The 20,014-nt window shown below is 52.0% G+C and overlaps 1 protein-coding gene across 3 annotated transcripts in view; it reads right to left on the bottom strand.

The window, feature by feature from the left end:
* Nucleotides 1-16,112, bottom strand: part of Ano10 (anoctamin 10) — an 88,168-nt gene extending 72,056 nt beyond the window's left edge. The window contains exons 1-4 of one of the 3 annotated variants that reach the window (XM_060385014.1): nucleotides 15,987-16,112; nucleotides 6,455-6,607; nucleotides 2,472-2,669; nucleotides 1,359-1,493 (exon numbers count right to left, since the gene is read on the bottom strand). In XM_060385014.1, the coding sequence (XP_060240997.1) occupies nucleotides 1,359-1,493; nucleotides 2,472-2,669; nucleotides 6,455-6,593 (472 nt within the window). In that variant the 5' untranslated portion in view covers nucleotides 6,594-6,607; nucleotides 15,987-16,112. Of the gene's footprint in view, nucleotides 1-1,358; nucleotides 1,494-2,471; nucleotides 2,670-6,454; nucleotides 6,608-15,986 lie in introns of those variants that run through there. The other 2 variants (XM_060385016.1, XM_060385015.1) reach the window with 2 other exon arrangements.
* Between the last annotated feature and the right edge of the window lie 3,902 nt (nucleotides 16,113-20,014).

The following is a 20,014-nucleotide window of genomic DNA, read 5'->3' as shown; positions in this document are numbered from 1 at the left end:
TAAGACAGGCAGAGCGCACCAGAGGGCAGCCAGAACAGGCTCGCTCTAGGACACCATTCTCCATGTACAGGTGACAGAGAAAACTACAAAATCTCCCCGATGCTCCAACCTCTGCAGAAACGCACTAACCAAACCAAACAGGAGAGCGATGCCTCCTAAGCCTGACCACGATGGCCTCGTGTAAAAGCCAGTGTTGACTCGGAGACAACACGCGTGAGAAGGGCAGCGAGGCATCGTCTGTCCCCAAGGCTATGGACACGGTGATCCAAGGGCCACTCCCAGGATCTTCTCTAGGATTACAGCAGAGGAGGAATACTCCCATATGACGGGAACACCTGAGCTCACACAGACATGCAGATGACCAAAGCCTCCCAGACAGCAGTCACACACGAGCTGGTCTGTGCGGTGTCCACAGTCTCCACTGTTTGAAGACATGTTCTCTTGACTGATACCTCTCAGAGGGTGTACAGTAAGGAAATGAACTGCTGGGAGAGTGCAGCTTAGGACAGAAGGGATACTTAATAAACCAAAGTGCACCAGTCCTCAAATGCAGAGACTGAAAAACTGTGTCTCCCGTCTCCTGCTGTCCCGTTGGGGAGAAGAAGCAGCAGGTGTGAAAACTGCCCCGAGAATCGTTTTCTCGCTTTATGGTGTGTAAACCCAGCACCTGAAACAGCCTTCAGTACCACAAGAAAATGCAGATGATTAAGCGTCCTATCCGAAGAGCCTGAAGCACACTCAGCAAGGGCTCAGGGCGGGCTGCCTGGAGCACGTGGTGAAAGCTGGGAAGCGGAGTGCTTCCTGAGCACCGCCTCTTGCACGGAGGCTGAACCAGGCCAGGCACACTCCCAGCTCTTGTGGGGCAGAGGCAGGTGGATCTCTGAGTCTGAGGCCAGCCTGCGAGGCAGTAACTAGAGCGGCGGCTGGAGCTCCGAGGCCTGGCTGCTGCACACTCTGTGCACACACTTAGCCGCACTTTGCCGCCACCATCGAGGACCGCTTACACCAACGCTCGTCCACATTACACTCTGTGAGACGTCCTAAGTTGTTCTGTTTCTGCCACCCCAGTGACAAAAGCAGGAGGAGAACAGGAGCGGGACTCCCTTTCGCACCCGCCCTCTGACTTTCTCTGGTGTGTGTCCAGGCATAGAGTGAGCTTGGCTGAATGGAGCCAGCGGCGGAGGTTTACACTGAACTCCAAGCTCACTGGACACTGCCAGAAGCCGTGAGGGGCAAACTGGACAAAGCAGCGACTTCAGGGCACAACAGTCGGGGCTGCGAGCTCGCTCAACGATCGTGTTTGTGACTGACAAGGGCGTTAAGAGTCGGGGCTGGGGTGCTGGCTGGCAGCGACTTACGCAGAGACTTCCCGGGGTACAGTCTGGCCTGGGGGTAGCCAGGGATCATCCTCTCGTCGCGAGCTCTCAGGTTCTCAAGCTCGTGTTTGACAATGAACTGACACTCGGCCATCGTGAGGAAGTCGTCGTTATTATCTACAACACGACAAAACCTCCGTTACGTGCTTAGCGGCAACATAAAACGCCAATGCTTAGATCACCAGGCCTGTGGCCACAGACATGCCACAGACAGAAGCAGCCTGTGGAGGGCGGAGAGCGACGCTGCGCGCTCAGCACAGGGCAAAGCACTTAGGTACGTGCCCTCTCTGGTTTCTAGCTCGGCTCCGGGCCTTCAGCGCTGCCCTCATTGATTCGAGGGTGTTTTTAAAGGGGGTGGGGGAGAGGGAATACTGTGTAAGCTTGCACATGTACAAAGCTTTCTAGCCCAGTGAGCCAGCTGACTTCCACGGGAAAGCCCTCTCCAAACCGTCCCACCGGCCTCACCCTCTTCTGCAGGCATTGTGGGGAACACGGCAGCTCCGACAGATAATCTTTTCATTGAGGAAAACGTCAGCTAGATCACCATACCACTGAGGGGGAAAACTCTACAGGGAGTTGGTGCCAGGGCCTAATTCCATATTCTAGCTCCAAAAGCTTCACCAGGAAGCAAGTATCTTCTTTCCGAGAGTGGAGGGCTAGTTTCTCCAGAATGTTCTCCTTGAGATGCCCTCAAATGCCAGGCTTGCCCACCACCGCACCACATCAAAAGGAGCCAGAAAACTCAAGAAGCAAGGTTTCAAACTGCTGAACCCTCACAGCTGCCACTGCGCCCATGTGCGTTCGCTGCTGAGGTTAGAGCGGAGAGAATAAACCAGGCACACGCTCTAGCCCGCGTTCCTCTGCTCCAGAAGGGTCGCCCATGGCCAGGCCCCAGCACCGGGTCCTTCCCTTTACCCGTGGCCAAGGGCTACTGCTCTGCTCCTAACAGCAGAGCTGAGTAACTGAGTACACGCTGCGGCCCACAACACCCAGGTGCCGACCCCTTGGTGCTGTGTAGACGGATGATCTTGGTGCTGTGTAGACCCGATCTTCTCTGCAGAGAACACATATGGGGAGAAAAACCACGCTGCTTACCATGGAAACCTTTAAAGTTGTGGCGGGTCCCGTAGGTGAAGGCCCGCATGGCGGCGTCCGCGCACTCCTTCACCAGCCCCACGGCTTCCGCCCCCAGCAGCAGCCGGATGGTGGAGGCACCAACAAGGTATAGATTCTGGTTTCCCAGCGTTTCTTTCTCATACTTATTCAACAATGGTCTAAATAAGAGCTGGGCACCTGTCAAACACAAGAGAGTACAGGATAGAGCAAAACAGGCACAAACTTTCAAAAAAAGGCAATCTACAACACAATGCTTATACTGGTATAAGGAAAAGAAATCCTATTAGCAATTTCAGTCTATAACCCAAGTAAAAACAGATATCAGCGGGGAATAGAAGTCCATTCTCGTGTGTCTGTGCGGGTGTGAGCACACGTGGATGTGTCAGGTGTGGGCGAACATGTCCAGGCCACAGGCTGACGCCCAGGGTCTTCTTCAGTTGTTCTCCTTGTTTTCTGAGATGAGGACTCCCTGATTCGGCTAACCGGCTGGCCACACCTGCCAGGGACCCTCCTGGATGTGTTCCCCGGCTCTGAGAACAGACTGGCACCAAGGTGCCCGGTGTTTCAGTGCAGGACTAGAGCTGGAGTCCTCCTGCTTACACACTCCCCCACACTCACACCCTCCAGGCCACCCTGACCGTCTCCCTATCCCGTGACCCGCCCCTGCGAGCACTGTGAGTCAGCTGACCCTCCACAGCCCCTTTAAGGCAGCACTGAACTCGGGGTGGACAAAGGGCCTCTGCTCCGAGCGGACTTCCTCCGCCTGATGCTTCTCTGGAGCTGGGCTGTCTTCAAGGTAGTTCCAGGCCTGAGAGTCACGTGTTCACCCCACTGCAGACTCCCACGCACTCTGCTCTGCTCTGCTCTCCGTGCCTTTGGCCAGTTACACCTGTCACACCTTCAAGTCCCTGCTCTGCGTGTTTTGCACAGAAAACCAAAGCTGACCCTCTGAGTGCGAAGGCCACTCTATGGGAGAAGTCTTGGTGTGACCTCCAAGGACTAGATCAACACTGTCTTGAAAAGGTGCTGCCTGGCGGGTGATTCTCATTGTTGGCATACAAGGAATTCCACTGCCCGCCCTGGGGCCTGGCAACCGCTCTGTCATCACTGCCATCACCTGCCCCTGCCACCAGGTGTGCTGTGGGTAAAAAGGACCGCCAGCCACCGCAGCTCTCTGTTCGCCTCTGTTCCCCGCATGCGTCCTCTCCTTCCCTCTGTTCTCCATCTGTCTGCATGTCCACATGTCCACTTGTCAGCCCGCCCCTTCCTCTGTCCTCACTCCTCTCCCTTCCACCAATAAACCTTTTGCCCCAGATCTGCTGCATGGCGTCATTTCTCAGGGGCACGCCCTGGCACGGGCCGCCATTACATTTCATAACCCTTGCTTTCACTCTCCAAAGTTTCTGTCTTACCTATTGCCTGGTCTGCACTTAACCGTTCCATTCTCCTGACTCAGCCCCCTTGACACACTGACGTGAGGGAAACCTGCCAATGGTTCTGCTGGGAGACCCTCTCTCCGCTCTGCTGGCCGGGTATGTCCAGAATCCTAGACCACGGCCTTTCCTTCAGAAGCGAAGAGGTCCCCCTGCTTCTGAGGAGTCTGACCCTTTGCACTGGACCTAACTGTGTTTCCTTTTTTTCCTGCAAGTCTGTCGGGCCTTCATCCCCAGGGCCCTGGCTCTCCCTCTCCTTGGTGCAGCTGGCCACAGGGTACATCTTTCCCTGTGTGGTGTGACAAGGCTCGGCCCACAGGGGGTGGCACCTTCAGATGGTGTGGCCTCGTTGGAGAAAGCAGGTCAGCGTAGGTGGCATTGAGTGCGGCCTCGGAGACTCCTGCCGCCTGCAGATCAGATGCAGAACTCTCGGCTCCTGCAGCACCATGTCTGCCTGCACGCCGCCTGCCTCTGAAACAAACCTCTGAAAGCGGAAGTCAGCCTAATTAAGCGGTTTTGTTTTGTAAGAGTTGCTTTGGTCATAGTGTCTCTTACCAGCAATGAAAGTCCCACTAAGACATTCCCGGGAAGCCGGAATGGGTCCTGAGCGTCTCTGCCCTGATCGCTCCTCCTCCTTTTCCCATCCTGACTCGGCGCCTGTGCGCACCCCAGGCTGCTCCTCAGTGTCTTCGCCCTCACACTTTGCTCTTTGTTCATGGAGGTCTTGCTAATGTTATCTCAACCACTTTGTGATTTTTCCCATGGGACTTGGAGTTTCCACTTTTAAAGGCTGCTTTTCCTTCAAGGCTGGGGGTGGCTTCTCTTCCTGCCTGAGGGCCGAGCTCTTCAGCCTCCTGCGTGCCCTTGCTGCCCATCGGCGGCCTCACTGTGTCCCTGCGTCAGATGCGTGGCAGTCTTCCTCCCGCTGGCTCTTGTTTAAGAAAGGGTCTCTGAGGGCTGAAGTCCTAGAGCTCAGGCGGGTTCACCGAGCATGTCCTTTGAAGGTCAGAGGCCTCACTGGGTCACCTCCTGGACAATTCCCTGGTTTCCCTTCCATTCACTCTCCATCCTGAAGAGAGCAGATGCCCCCGAGGAATTCCGTAAGCCTCTGGATTGATGGAAGCCTTGCTCTTGCATTTGGGAAAGTGGATTGGATGTGAGGCTGAAGGTGGGAAAGGAGGGGTGTCCCCCTCGGTGGAATCTCCCTGCAGCTCTATGGAAGCGAGCATGATTCCCAGACCCCGTGCTGACGCTGTGGAGACCCTGCAATTCTTCGGGAGCCCACTGTCCCCAACTCTGGGGTCTCTCAGGTGCCAGCCTGCTTCTCAGGCACCGCAAAGCCAACAGGACTTCAGATTTTTTAAGAACAGTCCTTTGGTGGGAGTTTTTGCTTGTTTTATTTACCACGGTTTTAGCAGGCGTTTAGGACAATAAAATCAGACAATGGAACAGTAGACACACACCTTCCCGAGGGGATCCAAAGTCTCCTACAACTGTCCAAGTGGGGCAAGCGCACCTGGCCCTTCCCTGTGGCTGGTGTCCCTGAAGACACGCACCAGAGCAAAGGAAGCGGCTTCACTGGAATTACGCTTACATCTCAGAAATGTGAAGAAGTGACTCCAACGGAAAATATCTCAAATTTCAGCAAAAATTGTTTCCCTTTGGTTCAATTACTTTTTTTTTTTTCCTTTTCTTTCCAAGACAGGGTTTCTCTGTGTAGCCCTGGCTGTCCTGCAACTCTCTTTGTAGACCAGGATGGCATCGAACTCAAGAGAGATCTGCCTGCCTCTGCCTCCCAGAGTGCTCGCACCCCCGCCCACCCGGCTGGTTCAATTACTTTTAAAAACAAGGCTACAAGGGTAGCCTTTATTTGGACTTTTATCTTGCGGCATCAGCTGGCCATCACGCCACTGTTAGAGCAGGACGTCGGCCTGCAGCTGGCACAGCTGGCAGCGACTCGGTAGATTCTGCGTTCTGCTTATCCAACGCCCTCAACCTTTTCACCAGCCCGAGCTCCAGTTGCTCTTCAAGAGGGGCTAAGCCACAGTGTCTGAGTCATCGCCAGCATTCTATAAAATGCTGCCACGTGTCCCCAAGCCTCCGCTCTCCTTCCTGTGTCACAGCAGCTGCAACTCTGGGTCACAATGCCCACTGCTCTGACAGCGCATCCTGACTGGATTTTCACTGATGTTCTCGGAGTTAGCGTTTGTCTCCCATGCCTGGACAACAGTGCCCACAGGCAGACCAAATGTGCCCACAGGGATCACAGGAGCCGTGGTGCTCAGCACGCCGTGGTGCTCAGCACACCGTGGTGCTCCCCCATGGGCCAAACTCCGCCCGGGCACCACGGTAGGCACGGCCTTCAGAAACATGAAGAAGGCCACGTAGGGCTCAGTCGAGTGTGGATGTGCCATCTCCCCTCAAGCCCCAGCAGGGAACACAGAGCCCAGGGGAGACGTGCAACACACATCTGCAGACACGGGTCTGTCTCCAGCACGCCCAGGCGGGCAGCCCGACTACCCCACTAACCTCCATCTTTCTTCTTGGCGATGATTTTGTTTTTGAGCCATTCTTTGGTTTCTTCTTTGACATCCGGGGCGAGTTCTATAACCACCAGAGGTGTGAAGGAGCTCTCGCTCGTATCCAAAGTTGATAAAGTCACTCTCATCTTTGACAAACTTACTGAAAATTAAAACAAAAAGCAAAGTCCAGTTATTCTGGGAAAAAGCAATAAGCTACCCACTGGATGACTGCAGCCAGGCAGAGCCACCACAGAAACTTTCAGACTTCACAGGCTAAGCATGACACACCAAGTAAGAACAAAACCCAGGGCTTCTACTTCCAGGAGGGCAGATGAAGGACCTGGACAAACCCTTCTGCTGGAGACAAGACGATGCACACATGCACACACATGCACACACAAGCACACACATACACACACTTTTCTTTGTTTGTTTGTTTGTTGAGACAAGGTCTCACTATGTAGGCTTAGCTGGCTCGGAACTTGCTCTATAAATAGGCCAGGCTGGCCTCACACTCACAAAGAGCCACCTGCCTCTGCCTCCTGAGTACTGAGATTAAAGCTGTGCACTATTTGTTCTCAAACACACAATTTGGAAAATTTTGTCCGAATGTCATTGCTGTGGTGCAGTGAGAACAATGGCGTCCACGGCCAGAGGAAACAGGGCAGAGCTGTGCTTCCTGGGAGCAGCCTCGAAGCTAGGTTGGGGGCAGGGAAAGGTCAGCAAAGGTTTTGTCAGTCAAGGTTCCCTTTACTGACTGGCCTCTGCACAGGAGGGCTGGCCCAAGTGTCTACTCGTCTAATTCCACTAAATCTTCCTCATGAGCACACCATTTCTTACTTTTTCCTTCTTGTTATTTTACAAAAGAATTAATCTACTTGTATGTATCCATGTGAAAGAGAGAGAGAGAGAGAGAGAGAGAGAGAGAGAGAGAGAGAGAGAGAGAGTCCTTGTCCATGTCCAAGAATGCAGGCCTTTTGGATCCTTCAGAGTTTCAGGTGTTTATGGGAGCCCCAGTTTGTCAGACTGTAGATGCTGGGGTCTGAACTCCTCAGCAAAGTTAAATGTTTCAAAGATAACAAAAGCTAAAACAAAACAAAAACAACAACAAAAAATACTACCACCAACAATAAAAAAAAAATTATTCTGCAGCCACAAGACAAAAAAACTGATGAGGGTTTTCACCCGTCAGTGACCCAGCAGAGGAGACTCCAGGTGAAGGAGCCCCAGCCTCTCTGTTTTTATTGCATATTACAGACAGGCCTGATAAACCCTCAGGCCAGTTCTCATCACTTTCACCAGAGGGCTGAGAGGCAGAAAGTGGGTGTGTCATTGGTGTCCGTCACAGCATGAGGCTGAATGGGACTGTTTGCATGTCTTTGAGCAGGCTAACCTAGGGAAAGGAAGCCTCTTGCCGGAGGCCTTCCCTGGGTGGGAGGAGGCGTTCCTTTTCTCTTCTGTGTCGTAAATAGAGGTCTACGGGGCAGAGTTCACACACAGGCCACTGTAGGAAAGTCCAAGTTGTACGCTGTGACAGGGTCTAAGCACTGAGAGAGCCCAGCCACTGATACAGGACACACAGTGGAGGACACTCCCTTTTGCACCCTTGCACATGTCTAGACTCCTGGTCCGCGTCTGCTGGTGTTTCATGGACGCAGGCTAAGCTCCAGCAACTGGAGTGTGAGAAAGCAAAACCTATAGGCCAGAGTCCTCTGGGGAGGGCCCAGCCCTCCTCCATGCTTTCTTCTCCCTGTCCCCAGGGGCAGACACATGATAGCCGAGTCCTCTAAGGTTGCACTGCCCAGCACAGCACCTCCCTTGAGCAGCTTCTGTTCATGCACTCTTTACACACAGGGGAAGCAAACAAGCACACACTTGGCCTGCTCTCACTACTATAAGGCTTTGGTGAAATGGTGCCTTTGATACATGCAGTAACAGTCATTTTCCTCATGGCGGTGACCAAGAATCTAGCAGGAAACAACTAAAGGGGAAAGGACTGATTCTGGGGCCCAGTGTGAGGAGACAGTCTACGACTGTGGAGATGTGGTGGAGATGTCCAGGCGACAGTCAGCTCCATGCAGCAAGAGCCTGGGTGAGTAAAGACCAGGAAGTGAGCGGAGAGGCAGCATTCATCAGTCTCTGCTTCTTGACCTGAGGTGGCATGTGACACAGCACACTTCCGAAGCAGGATGCATCGTCTCCTTTCTTAAACTATGAACTAGACACAACAGGGAGCCACAGGCACCTCCAAGTGGGATTCTCCAGGACACGTCTTGAGAGACCAAAGAATTAAAAATTAGTGGGTATTGGTTTAAAGTTTGAAGTTTAAAGCACAAGCCTGACCGAAGGCCAGCCAGGCAGAGACATGTCCAGCCACCTGAGGGGAAAAACTAGCCTTACCACATTCTTTTCCCACCCACTAGAGATACAGTTGCTAGGAAATCGGCCCAGATGGCCAGGCCAGAACTGCTTATGGTCTTGGCCCCTAAAGTAAATCATTTCAAAAGTCAAGTTCCCTTACCCAATCATGTAACACCAAGGCATGTAAGCCACCATTTGTGGGTTTTCCCTTTAAAAACCTTGTTCCCCTAGACCTCAGGGCTGCACTCCTCTCCTGCTTCCACAGGAAGTTTTCTGACCCGGGCTCAAGCAGGTATCCAATAAACCCTCATGTATTTGCAGCAGAGTAGATTCCTGGTGGTCTTTGGAGGTCCCACAAACTGGGCATAACAGTCTGACACGTGACTACAGTGTCTGAAAGCACATGCATAGGGCTGCACAAAGAGCTACTTCCTCAACTGAACAGACACCGAGCTGGTTTGGACTGGTCAGCCTTTTCTTCCTGACCTGAAAACAGTGCAGGCTTTTGCTAGAGACCAGCTCCAGCACACAGGGTGAACCAAGTGGGTCTCAGTGGCGGTGAGGACCAACTGGTGGCTGGTGTTTCTCTCTATAACTCAAAGTCTCAGGCTTACAGCCTTGTTACTCTCTATACACACTTTATCTATACACAATTTAACTCTATATACAGTTTAATTCCCAGGGGCCACTAGTCATGAGACCCTCTAAAGGAAAAGACAGCAGAGGGTCTTAATCAGTCAAGCCAGGTGGCTCCTTTAACTCTGAGTGTAAGTGACCACAGCCCTGACAGTTTCTTGCTGTAAATACAACATGTTGTAAAAAGAAAAACCTTTGCTCCTTTTAACTTAATGGCTCAACGGTGAACAGCAGCTTGCAGGAAAGTAGAGCCTAATTAAGAAGGCCAATGAAGTACTCCAGACTGCTTATCACTTATTAAACTTAATAACTCAGAAAGGTGCAAAAAGTACACCTTTGGCAGACAAAGCAGGCAGATATTTACAAACCTCTCTCACACACACATGCACATATACACTCACAAGGGGCTCCCAAAGACACCATTCTTCCACATATATGAAAACATACAGATATACATATATGTATATACAATATATACAGACAATTAGAGAGACAGACATATTTTTGGATGAAAACAGGTAGGCTCAACAAATGTTTAATTCTGTCATGGGTTTTTATACTCTGTAATACAAAGGTTCTCTATGTATGGGAAAATTATATTATTCAAAAATAGATACATAAAAGGGGAGTTACAGTAGGAACTATTGATCCTAATAGCTAACTAGATATTTTGTTTGTTTTAAGTTTAAAGCAGTGTCTGTCTTGTCTTGTATAGCTGGCCATGTATTCTTTATTCTATATTCATATGGTCTTTCTTATCATGGTGTACACCTGGGCCTTATCCTTGGGCTAAACCTAGAATGAATGTATCTTCTTGATTGTTAATTTGGTTCAATCCTGTTTCCTCTCTTGGTGTAGTTCAAGCACCTGACATAGGGAGGTCCACTGAGCTCCTCGCAGTTTTTTCTGTACTGCAGGAGGGCTTTAACATTGCTTGAATCAAGTCAGAAATTCCTTAAATCATCACCGGGTTATGAAATCATCAGTTCGTGTAAACAGCACTATGTCTTTCAAGTACATCTTCAAACTAATTTTAAGGAAATCTGCCCAACAGCGCGGAGCAATAAGCAGTGAGGGTCTCTGCCATGCCAGATACATGAGACAAGCATGGAAAGACAGTATAGCAACAATAAGCAGTCTCGAGGCAAAATCCTTGGGGCCTTGCTTACACCAGGGATACACCCATCTGTCAGCCATGCGAAAACGAGTGGGCTGCCTCCAGGAAGCTCGCTTGCTTCCGCCAATCCAGCATGCAATTGCTCCCAGCAGGCTCAGTCTGGGTCTGGCCTATAACAGATTTTTTAATTCAATGGAGAATTTAAATTACACACTCCCCACCGCAGCTGCCTTCTCCATCTCATGTCCAAATGCTAACTTCCAAAACGATGTCTTTGCAACCCACACAATGGTTGGTTTTAATGTCAACTTGGCACAGCTTAGAAGCCCCTTAGAGAAGAAGCTCAGTTGAGGAAGTGTCTGGGTAAGATTGGCCTGTGGCCATGAGGATGAGAGATTGCTTTAATGGTTAACTGGTGAAGACCCCGCCCACTGTGAGTGGGGGTAAGCTGGGCCACGAGGTGTGCAAAAGTGAAGATAGGTGAGCATCTGGAGTCGGCAGGCCTGCTGCCTGGGCGCGTCTGGCTCTCTCTGCAACTGGCTGTGACGTCATGTGACCACTGTCTCCAGCTCCTGCCTGTGGCTTCCCTCCATGCTAGACTGTGCTCTGGAGCTGTGAGCTGAAACAAGGCCTTCCTCTCTGTGTGGCTTCTGGTCAGGGTGAGTATCCAGCCACAGAACGGGAGGTACAACTCCAGATGCACCAGCTCCTGTGTGAAGACGCGTGGAAACCAAGGGTCACCGTCACGCTGAGTTCTTTCACCCAAGCCTGGATGTTCTCAACTGCTAACATCAGGGAGACCTGCTGGGTTAGGACTGTTTACCTGTAAGCAGGCCAAGTTCTAGGAAGGTAGCACAGACCTTCCAAAGAGCTCTGACCTCTTCAGAAGAGCTAATCTGCAGTCTTGGCTCTCAAAAGGGCCATCTCAGCTTCAGAGCTTTTAAAACCTGAAAAAGAGCCACAGCACCCAAGCCTTGTGTGCTTGGTAGAAAGAGCTTTCTTCACGGGAGCAGCACCTGTAGGATCTGGGGAGGCTCCGGGCTGGGCTTCAGGTGCATGGAGGCACACTCCTGCCCTGTGAGCAGAGGGACTGGTGTTTCTCCTAGCAGGAGGCCTGGGACACAGAGCACCCTGGTCACCCTGCAGTCTCTGCCCTGCTGAGGCCGAAGCAAAGGATCATGAGCTGAAGTGAGCCTGAGCTACACGGCGAGTTTAAAGAGAATGGAAACAGTCGCCCACTGGGAGGGAACAGTAGTCTACAGGAGAACGCAGGGCTCAGCTTACACACGCACGCATACACAATAGCCACAACAGGCAGCCATTATGTACTCTACAACCATGCCGTGGTGAGCCTAAATACAAAGGGACAAGCCAGCAAGCGAGGGTTAATAAGCACCTGCCAGTCTAGCAGCAGCACCTACCGTCCACTCAGCACCGAGTGCTCAGGGGAGAGGGACGGGGGCAAAGAAGGCTGCGAGGGGCCTGAGAGGTCTGCCACTGACGGTGGCCGGGGAGTGACAGCCTGCTTGCCACACATGACCACTGGAGAGAGTGAGGACTGCAAGAAGGAGCAGAGGGCTCAGGATGCATGCGAGCATCAAAGGCCAGCACCGCTGACCACGTCCGCACTGTCCGGCGTGGCTGGCAGGCTGCCTTGTTCACAACCCCAGGTCATGGAATAACCCTGCCAAGGAAGCCACAACAGCGGTATGAGGACTCCCAGACACCCACACGGAACACCGCTCACTATGTCTTCTCACTGAAGACTCGGGGCCGTTCTGTATAGGAGGCAGACCCCCAAGAGCAGCGTGCGTCGAGCAAGGGCTAAGGTGGCCCACTCGCAAGGTTTCAGCAGTGAAAACCCACCAGACACAAAACACACCTCTCAAAAGAAATGTGCCAATCACATCCGAAAAGATGTTCAAGGTCACTAATAAAACACCCTCCTTTCCCAATTTGCCAAAGCAAATCAGCCACAAAAACTATAAATGTCTACACAGTAACATCCATGTTATTTCCACATATTTACTCCAAAAGAAAATTAAGCAGATGTATCCAGACGGTCGTCACCACCATATTAATAAAATTTGTCTCTGAAGGGTCCCGAGCCTGGCGAACAGTTCATTTGATTGTATTTATCTGTGTGCTTACATGTACAAAGACCAACCTAACGTGGAAGTGCCCACCAGCAGGTGACAGGATGTGTGCTCACAGGACCCCTCACCGCAGGAGACAGAGCCAGCCATGTCACTAAAATCAACTTCTGACGGATGGCAGCCGCTCTCACAAGTACTCACAACTCAAGACTGTATACTCGACACACAGTAACCCCAGAAGACGTGAGTTCAGAGCCCCAGAGTTCACATCAAAAGCCATCCATGTGCACACGCACACCTGCTTACACGTGAGCACACACACCTGCCTACACGTGAGCACACACACAGTGGAGCTGTGGAATGCCCAGGCTATGAAGGAAGGCACACACAGTGCCGTGATGAGCCGTCTTCTTGAGCTGATGAGTTGGGGGTTCGGATCTGTGGTCTAGCGTTCTGGAGGCCAGGCCATGAGGATGGCAAGTTTGAGGCCGGCCTGGGCCACAGAGTGCTCCAGGACAGCCCGAGTTAGAGATCGAGCCCCTGTTCCAACAAATACACATGGTTGTCCCACACATGACCACTGTATTTCAGACGCAGGGAGAAACGGACCACTTACTCTCGGGGGCTGCCAAGGAGATGATGGTGAGGATATTGAGACAGCATAGGTAAGATATCTGCCGGGCCCAAGGTAAATAAGGCAATTATAAACTCTAACAGGTATTGGTGTCTTAGTATTTGTGATAGCAGGTTAGATAATACTGCTGCAATAATTATAGGGCTAATAATAATAAATTATATAGTCCAACACTCATTTTTATTTTCTACAATAAGTGGCACACAACCAATTTTATGTATCTACACCCTTTAAATCATACTTTATCATAAGCTATACTGTTGGGGAGAAATTTCAGTCAGTCAACTGCTTGCCATGCAAGCACAAGGACATGAGTTCAATCCCCAGAACCCACAATGAAAGGCTGGAATGTTGGGGTTAGAGAGATGGCTCCGTGGTTAAGAGCCTGCTCTTCTAGAGGACCTGGGTTCAATTCCCAGCACCCACATGGTGGTTTACAACTGTCTGTAACGCCAGTTCCAGAGGATCTGACACCCTCACAATACACATAAAATAAAATTTAAAAACGTAAAATGATGGGCATCCCAGCCTAGGCATGTAATGTGGTGCTGGGCAGGCAGAGCTAGGCAGGAATCAGGAAACTCCCCAGTCAGACAGCCTAGCCTTGCCCGATGAGCTCCGGAACAGTGAGGAGCTCATCACAGTAATAACAAAACAACAATAACAAAACCCTCAGGGGAGACACCAGGAGTGGGGTGGCTCACACCTCTAATCCCAGCACTTGGGAGGCAGAGGCAGGGGGATCTCTATGAGTTCAGCCTGATCTACAGAGCGTGTTCCAGGAGGGCCAGGGCTACAAAGAAAACTCCTGTCTCAAAAAACAAAAACAACAACCAAAAATAAATAAGTAAACAAATAAACAAATAGATAAATAGATATATAAATAAGGTAGAGAGTAAAGGAAGAGGACACTGGGTTTAAGTTCCGGCCACCTAAGGAAGGTGCTGGCTTCCTAGCAGGCCTGCGCTGCTGAACAGCTCTGTACCTGGTCCTGTCTGGGAGAGGCCTTCATTAGATGCTACGGACAAACCACAGCTACACACAGCACTGGATTCTAACATGAGTGGGAGGCTGCTGGGCTGTGACAGTCGCAGGTCACTGAACGGAACTGTGTCGTGCTGCTTCCTGTGTCCAGGAACTATTTTACTGAGAATACACAAGGTTAGCATCAGGGAGGCTGGCACATGAGAACTCTAAAATTCTGGCAGATATTTTAAAGCCCAAATTATTTAAAAATAAGAATCATTTAAGGTATCTGTTCCCCCAAACTCTCTTATTTTCCCCTTTCCGACATAAAACTACCATGCATTCAAAACACTAGCTTCAGATCTCAGGCAAGACTGTCCTGCGTTTTTACTGCTCTGATAAGCACCTGGCCAAAACAGCCTGGGGAGGGAAGGGCTTATTTGGCTTCCACCATCAGGGAAGCCAAGACGGGAACGCAAGGCAGGCACCGAGGCAGAGGCCATGGAGGGCGCTGGCACTCTGTCAGCCTGCTCTAACAGCCCAGGGCCACCTGCTTAGGGATGCAGCGCCCCAGCGCCCCAGCCATTAATCAAGAAAATGTCGCAGACTTGAGTACATGTCAGTTTAACAGAGGCGTTTGTTCAGAGGAGGGTAGCTTGTGTCAAGGTGAAAACACAACCACAAAAAGCAAAGAGCGGGAGAAACTGCATTCTGATCTAGCATCTTCCACAGCAAAGGCGTCACTGTGTGTTAGAGCAGAACTGACATGCTCTATATACGCACAGACTGCCAGGGAACTGGCTCGCAGGAGCAGGCGAACACTAGGCAAACCTAACTGCCCTGACCAGCCCTAATCCTTCACCTCCAGCCACGTATTAAACACACGGCTAAAACAGGAATTATTTTTAAAATGAAGAGACGTTACTCAGCGTGAATTTCTGGTGATCAAGGATAAAGTGATGAGAAAGTCACACTGACGTCGGGATACGACCGCACACGGACGGCGAGGCCCATAGCCGCGGTCCCCCGGCCTCCACGAGCCTGTGCGGCTTCTGGCGCCGGTGCAGCCGCGAACGTTTAAAAGGCTCACGCCAGGTAGGCAAGCCCCAGCGCCTCCCGGCGTGCCCTGCAGCGACGGTCCCCGCGGCCAGCGGCAGCCGCGGAGCGGGACTGAGCTAGTGAAGTCCGGGGGTCAGCGCGTGTGCGCACCGCCGCGGCTGCGGGGAGGAGCGGGAGGAGCAGGATGCCGGTGGGGGGCAGCGCTCGGCACCCGAACCCGGGGCCGCGGGCCGGTGTGACCGGAGCTGTGGGCGGGAGTGACCGGGGCCGCGGGCGGGTGAGACCGGAGCCCCGAGCCGGTGTAATCGGAGCCGCGGGCGAATGAGACCGGAGCGGGGGCCGGGAGGTGTGATCGGAGCCCCGGGCCGGTGTGACCGGGGCCGGGAGGTGTGATCGGAGCCCCGGGCCGGTGTAATCGGAGCCGCGGGCCGGTGAGACCGGGGCCGGGAGGTGTGATCGGAGCCCCGGCCGGTGTGACGGGACCCCACGCGTCCGTCATTGCCGGCCCCGCCCCACGCCTGACGCCAGCCCCGAGCCGGCGACATCCCCCTGCCTCCGCCAGCCCAGCCCCCGGCGGCTCTCTAGCCCCGCCCAGCGCCGGAGTCTCTCTTCCCCGTGCGTGGGGGATCCCCGCGTCCCCACCGCACCGGCCGCGCCCCTCCCCACTCACCGGCCTCCCGGGCAACGTCCTCAGGGGCGGCCCGAGCCGGAGAAGCAGGCCCGCGGCGCTAGGGCGCGGCGGACTGGACGAGCGGCCGGGGCGGGGCCCCGCAGGCGGACCGGGGGCGGGACGACCGGGCGGGGCGGGGCCTCGGCCAAGGGGGCGGGGCCTGAGTGGTTATAGGGCGAAGGCGGGGCCGAGGTGTGCAGGAGGAGCTTCATTGGCTGCCGCTCGGGAGAGGGGCGGGGCCCTCGCCGCTGAGGCTGCGGTGAGCTGGGGCTGGAGCCGCTGGGACGGGTGGAGGCGGGGCCTCGGGGGCGGGGCCTCGGCTAGGGGGCGGGGCTGGCCGGTGTCACTCTGAGGAGGCAGAGGCTGAGCCTCGACGGAAGGGGCGGGGCCTCCCTGGCGGCCATTGTCTTGGCTGAGGTGGGGACCGGCTGGTTCTGCTCCGCCGGGTAGGGAAGGGAAGGGAGTTAAGGCTCCTCAATCGATTAGACCAGTATTCGGTGTGAGCGCAAGTCTCGTGTTAGTTGCACGACTTCCGGGTGACGAACAGCTAGGTCAGATTCATTACCGAAACCTCACCTTGCCGTGGCCCGCTTGCACGCCCCTTGAACTCGCAGACACCCTCCGGCCTGCACCTCCACGCCCTTCCCTCGGCCAGCAGGGCTGACTGGCAGTGGGGACAAGGCCTCCAGCCCCACCCCTGGGGTGTCGGGCTGACGTTCTTCTCGGACCCCCTCGCCTGAAGGAGCAGTTCAGCAAGGTGCTGAAGCTCTCTCCTGTCTGAGCACCAAGGCTTGTTCGCCGACCTTAACAATCAGTCAGCTCAGTAGACTTGGGATTTTAGTTGCGGGGTTGCTCTTTTCTCATTCCCCGGGCTTACATTCATGCTTGTATATAACTTCATCCTTTGCTATGTGATTGGAAATGTTCGAAAAAATGTCGTTTGGGTGGGATAGTTTTTAAAATCCTTTTGGTTCAGACAGTCTTTATACTGGAGATTAACTCCAAGGCTTCGCATGTGCTGGAGAAGAGATTTTCCCTGGCCTGTATCCCCAGCCCTCACCAGGGCAATCTTATCACCTCCAAATTAACAAAATGAAGTTAAGCTGTATTGGTGGCACAGTCTCAGCTACTCACTGGAATGATGATCACTTGAACCAGGGAACTGGAGAGCAGCCTGAGCGGAGTGACGTAGTGAGATGCCACCTCAGAAGGCGAGACAGGCCTGGCGTCAGGCGGCTTGGTTTTCGAGAACCCAACACAGCCTACAGTCTCCTGGGAGGAGGCAACATTAAGAACTGGCCTCCATTAGACTGACCTTCGGGCGGGTGTGGGAGGCCACCCCACTGTGGCGCCATCCTAACGGTGGGACCGGCGTGTGAGAAAGCGGACTGAGCAAGCCAGGAAGCAGTGCTTTTCTGTGGCCTCCTCTTCAGGTCCTCTCTCCAGTGCCCTGCCTTGAGCTCTTGCCCTGGCTGCCCTTGATGACTGACTGTAAGCCACGTACACCCTTTCCTCCCTAAGTCTTGGTCTGCATTGTATCACAGCAACAAAGAACAGGCTGGCACAGGCCTGGCTGGGTTACCCTTTGCTACATAACAAACACTAGCCCAAATTAGGCCCCTTCAACAGCACTCTCAAGGCTCCACTCCCGTCCTCTGGAACAGTGTTCTTGGGGGGAGGGCCCTCAAATGACCTTTCCCAGCCGTCGCCTAAGACCATCAGAAAACATATATTTACATTACAATTCATAACCATAGCAAAATTACAGTTATGATGCAACAAAAAGAATTTACGGTTGGGGTCACCACAACATGAGCTGTATTAAAGGGCCCAGCATGAGGAAGGCTGGGAACCACTGCTCTAGAGAACATTTTTCTCTCTCCCCGCCTTAGGTGTCAGCTTCTTGGCCAGGCTAATCTCAGAAAAGAAAGCAATTGGGGTTTCACAGTCACTTTATCTTGCCTGTTGTGGTTACACGCTAAGGTTTCTCAGACTCACTTTCTGATTACTTCAGTGTTGGCTCCCATCTCAGCCAAACTTCAGATCAAAGCCAACAGGTGAAAAAGCAAAACAATAAAAACAGGAATCTTGAGACTGAGACACACCGCTCTCTATTCAACTGTGGGGTTCCTGTCCAGTCCACCTGTTGCCATTTACCTCACTGCTGCTGTATTTTCCAGATGTTTTAGCAACAAGGGGTGAGGCACAGATTGAGATGGCTTCTAGTTTGGTCAGAATGAAACTGTCAATGCAGTTAAAGGACTGAGGAGGTGGCTCAGCTGGTGAAGTGTTTGCACAAGCAGGAGGACCCAAGTTCAATCTCCTTCACCCAAAAGAAAATCTGGGAGTGGCGGCACACATGTCAAGTCTCAGCACAGAAGAGGCAGACACACGAGGACCCTGGGCTGGCCGGACAGCAGAAGACTCCAGGTTCAATGAGAGACTGGCTCAAAAAAACAAGATGGAGGGTGAATGATGTTCCTCTGTAGGTTCCATAAGCACACACACACACACACACACACACACGTGCACAGGAACGCATAGATGCTCATAAAAATACAGAAATGAAAAAATTAAAGTGTTTTAAGTTGCTTCTCTTTTATTCCAGGTTAATAGCATCTCCTCACATGGAGACATTTGTATTTCATTTTCTGTGAACTTTCTATATAATGTGCCAAATTTTCTTAATATAGAAATTCTCATAAAAGAATACATAAGAGTACATTCTATATAAGAGCAAGACACACATGTCAATCTTTCTTCCGGCTGTCTTCTGAGTTTCCTTATGCTTCTTGTTTGAGCATTTGGAGTTTTTTTGTTCTTTTCTTCTGCATGAAGAGGCTTTCCATTTGTAACTAGCCAAGCTTACCACGTTCCTGTCGCCTCTTCTACTGTTCCACTTAGAAAAGTGTGTGTATATATGTGTTTGTGTGTCTCTGTGTGTGTGTCTCTGTGTGTGTGTCTATATGTGTCTATATGTGTGTGTCTGTGTGTGTGTGTGTCGGTGTGTGTTTGAGTGTGCATGCTTATTATGGTTGGGACATTAAGTGTTCCCTCACCAGGCTCAAGTGTTGAGGGCCTGCTCCCCAGTGTAGCAGTCTTCAGGGGAAGAGCCTCAGTGAAGCCATCGTGCCATGATATTCGGACAGAAGGGAATGAATCTAATGGTGGATTCATGACTTGGTGGCATTATTGGGAGAGGGACGAATTGGGAGGCAGATACTAGTTGGAAACAGTCCACTGGAGACACGGCCTTGAACACTTCACATGGCCCTGGCCCATTCCTGTCCTCCTGCCTCCTCTTTTCTTTCACAGCTCAGGGATTAGAAATGAATTGCTTTAGCTTGTACCATCTAAAGCCAAACCCAGGCTACGCAATGGTAGAGGTTCCCTGGCAGAATGAGAACAAATGTGTGCTTCCCTGACTTTTGTTCGTTCCTGCCCTTTGACCTCCTGTCTCTGCACAGAGGCCTCTGGCTTGTCACCCTCTCCTCCAGCTCATTAACCTGGAATGTCTATCAGCCTTACCTGAGGTTAGCAGCCTGCGCCTACCTCTCTCTGCCAGCCTGCCCACTGGGAACCCTTCCCTCTGCAGTTTCTACAGTTTCAGCTTCACCTTGTGATGTGTAAGGCAGAGTTTGCTTTTCTGTTTCTTGGTGTGCTTTTCTTTCTGGATATTTTCCAAGAAAAAATGAGAACAGTGGTCTTAGAGCATTGGTTTTACTAGAGAAGTTGAGAGAGGAGTTCTGGCTTTTTAAAAGGCTTTATACTTGGCAAGCACATCGTAAGAATTCTTTTTCCCTAAGAATTATTTTTAAAATATTCTCATTGTATACGAATGACTCACCAAATAACCTCTGGCTCTCTTCAGCATGGCAATTCTGATTCTACATGACTTCCAGCTTACCTCAAGCCTTCTCCAAAGCCCTTGATTTCTTTCAGCAAAAGAAAATGTATCTTAAAGAGATTTACAAAACTGAGACTACCCCTTCCTTTTGGCACCATTCATAGCTGCAAATTAAGCACGT

Source organism: Meriones unguiculatus, chromosome 6, assembly GCF_030254825.1.
Source record: "Meriones unguiculatus strain TT.TT164.6M chromosome 6, Bangor_MerUng_6.1, whole genome shotgun sequence".
NCBI classification, from domain to species: domain Eukaryota; kingdom Metazoa; phylum Chordata; class Mammalia; order Rodentia; family Muridae; genus Meriones; species Meriones unguiculatus.
This window is presented reverse-complemented; position numbering and strand designations above follow the sequence as displayed.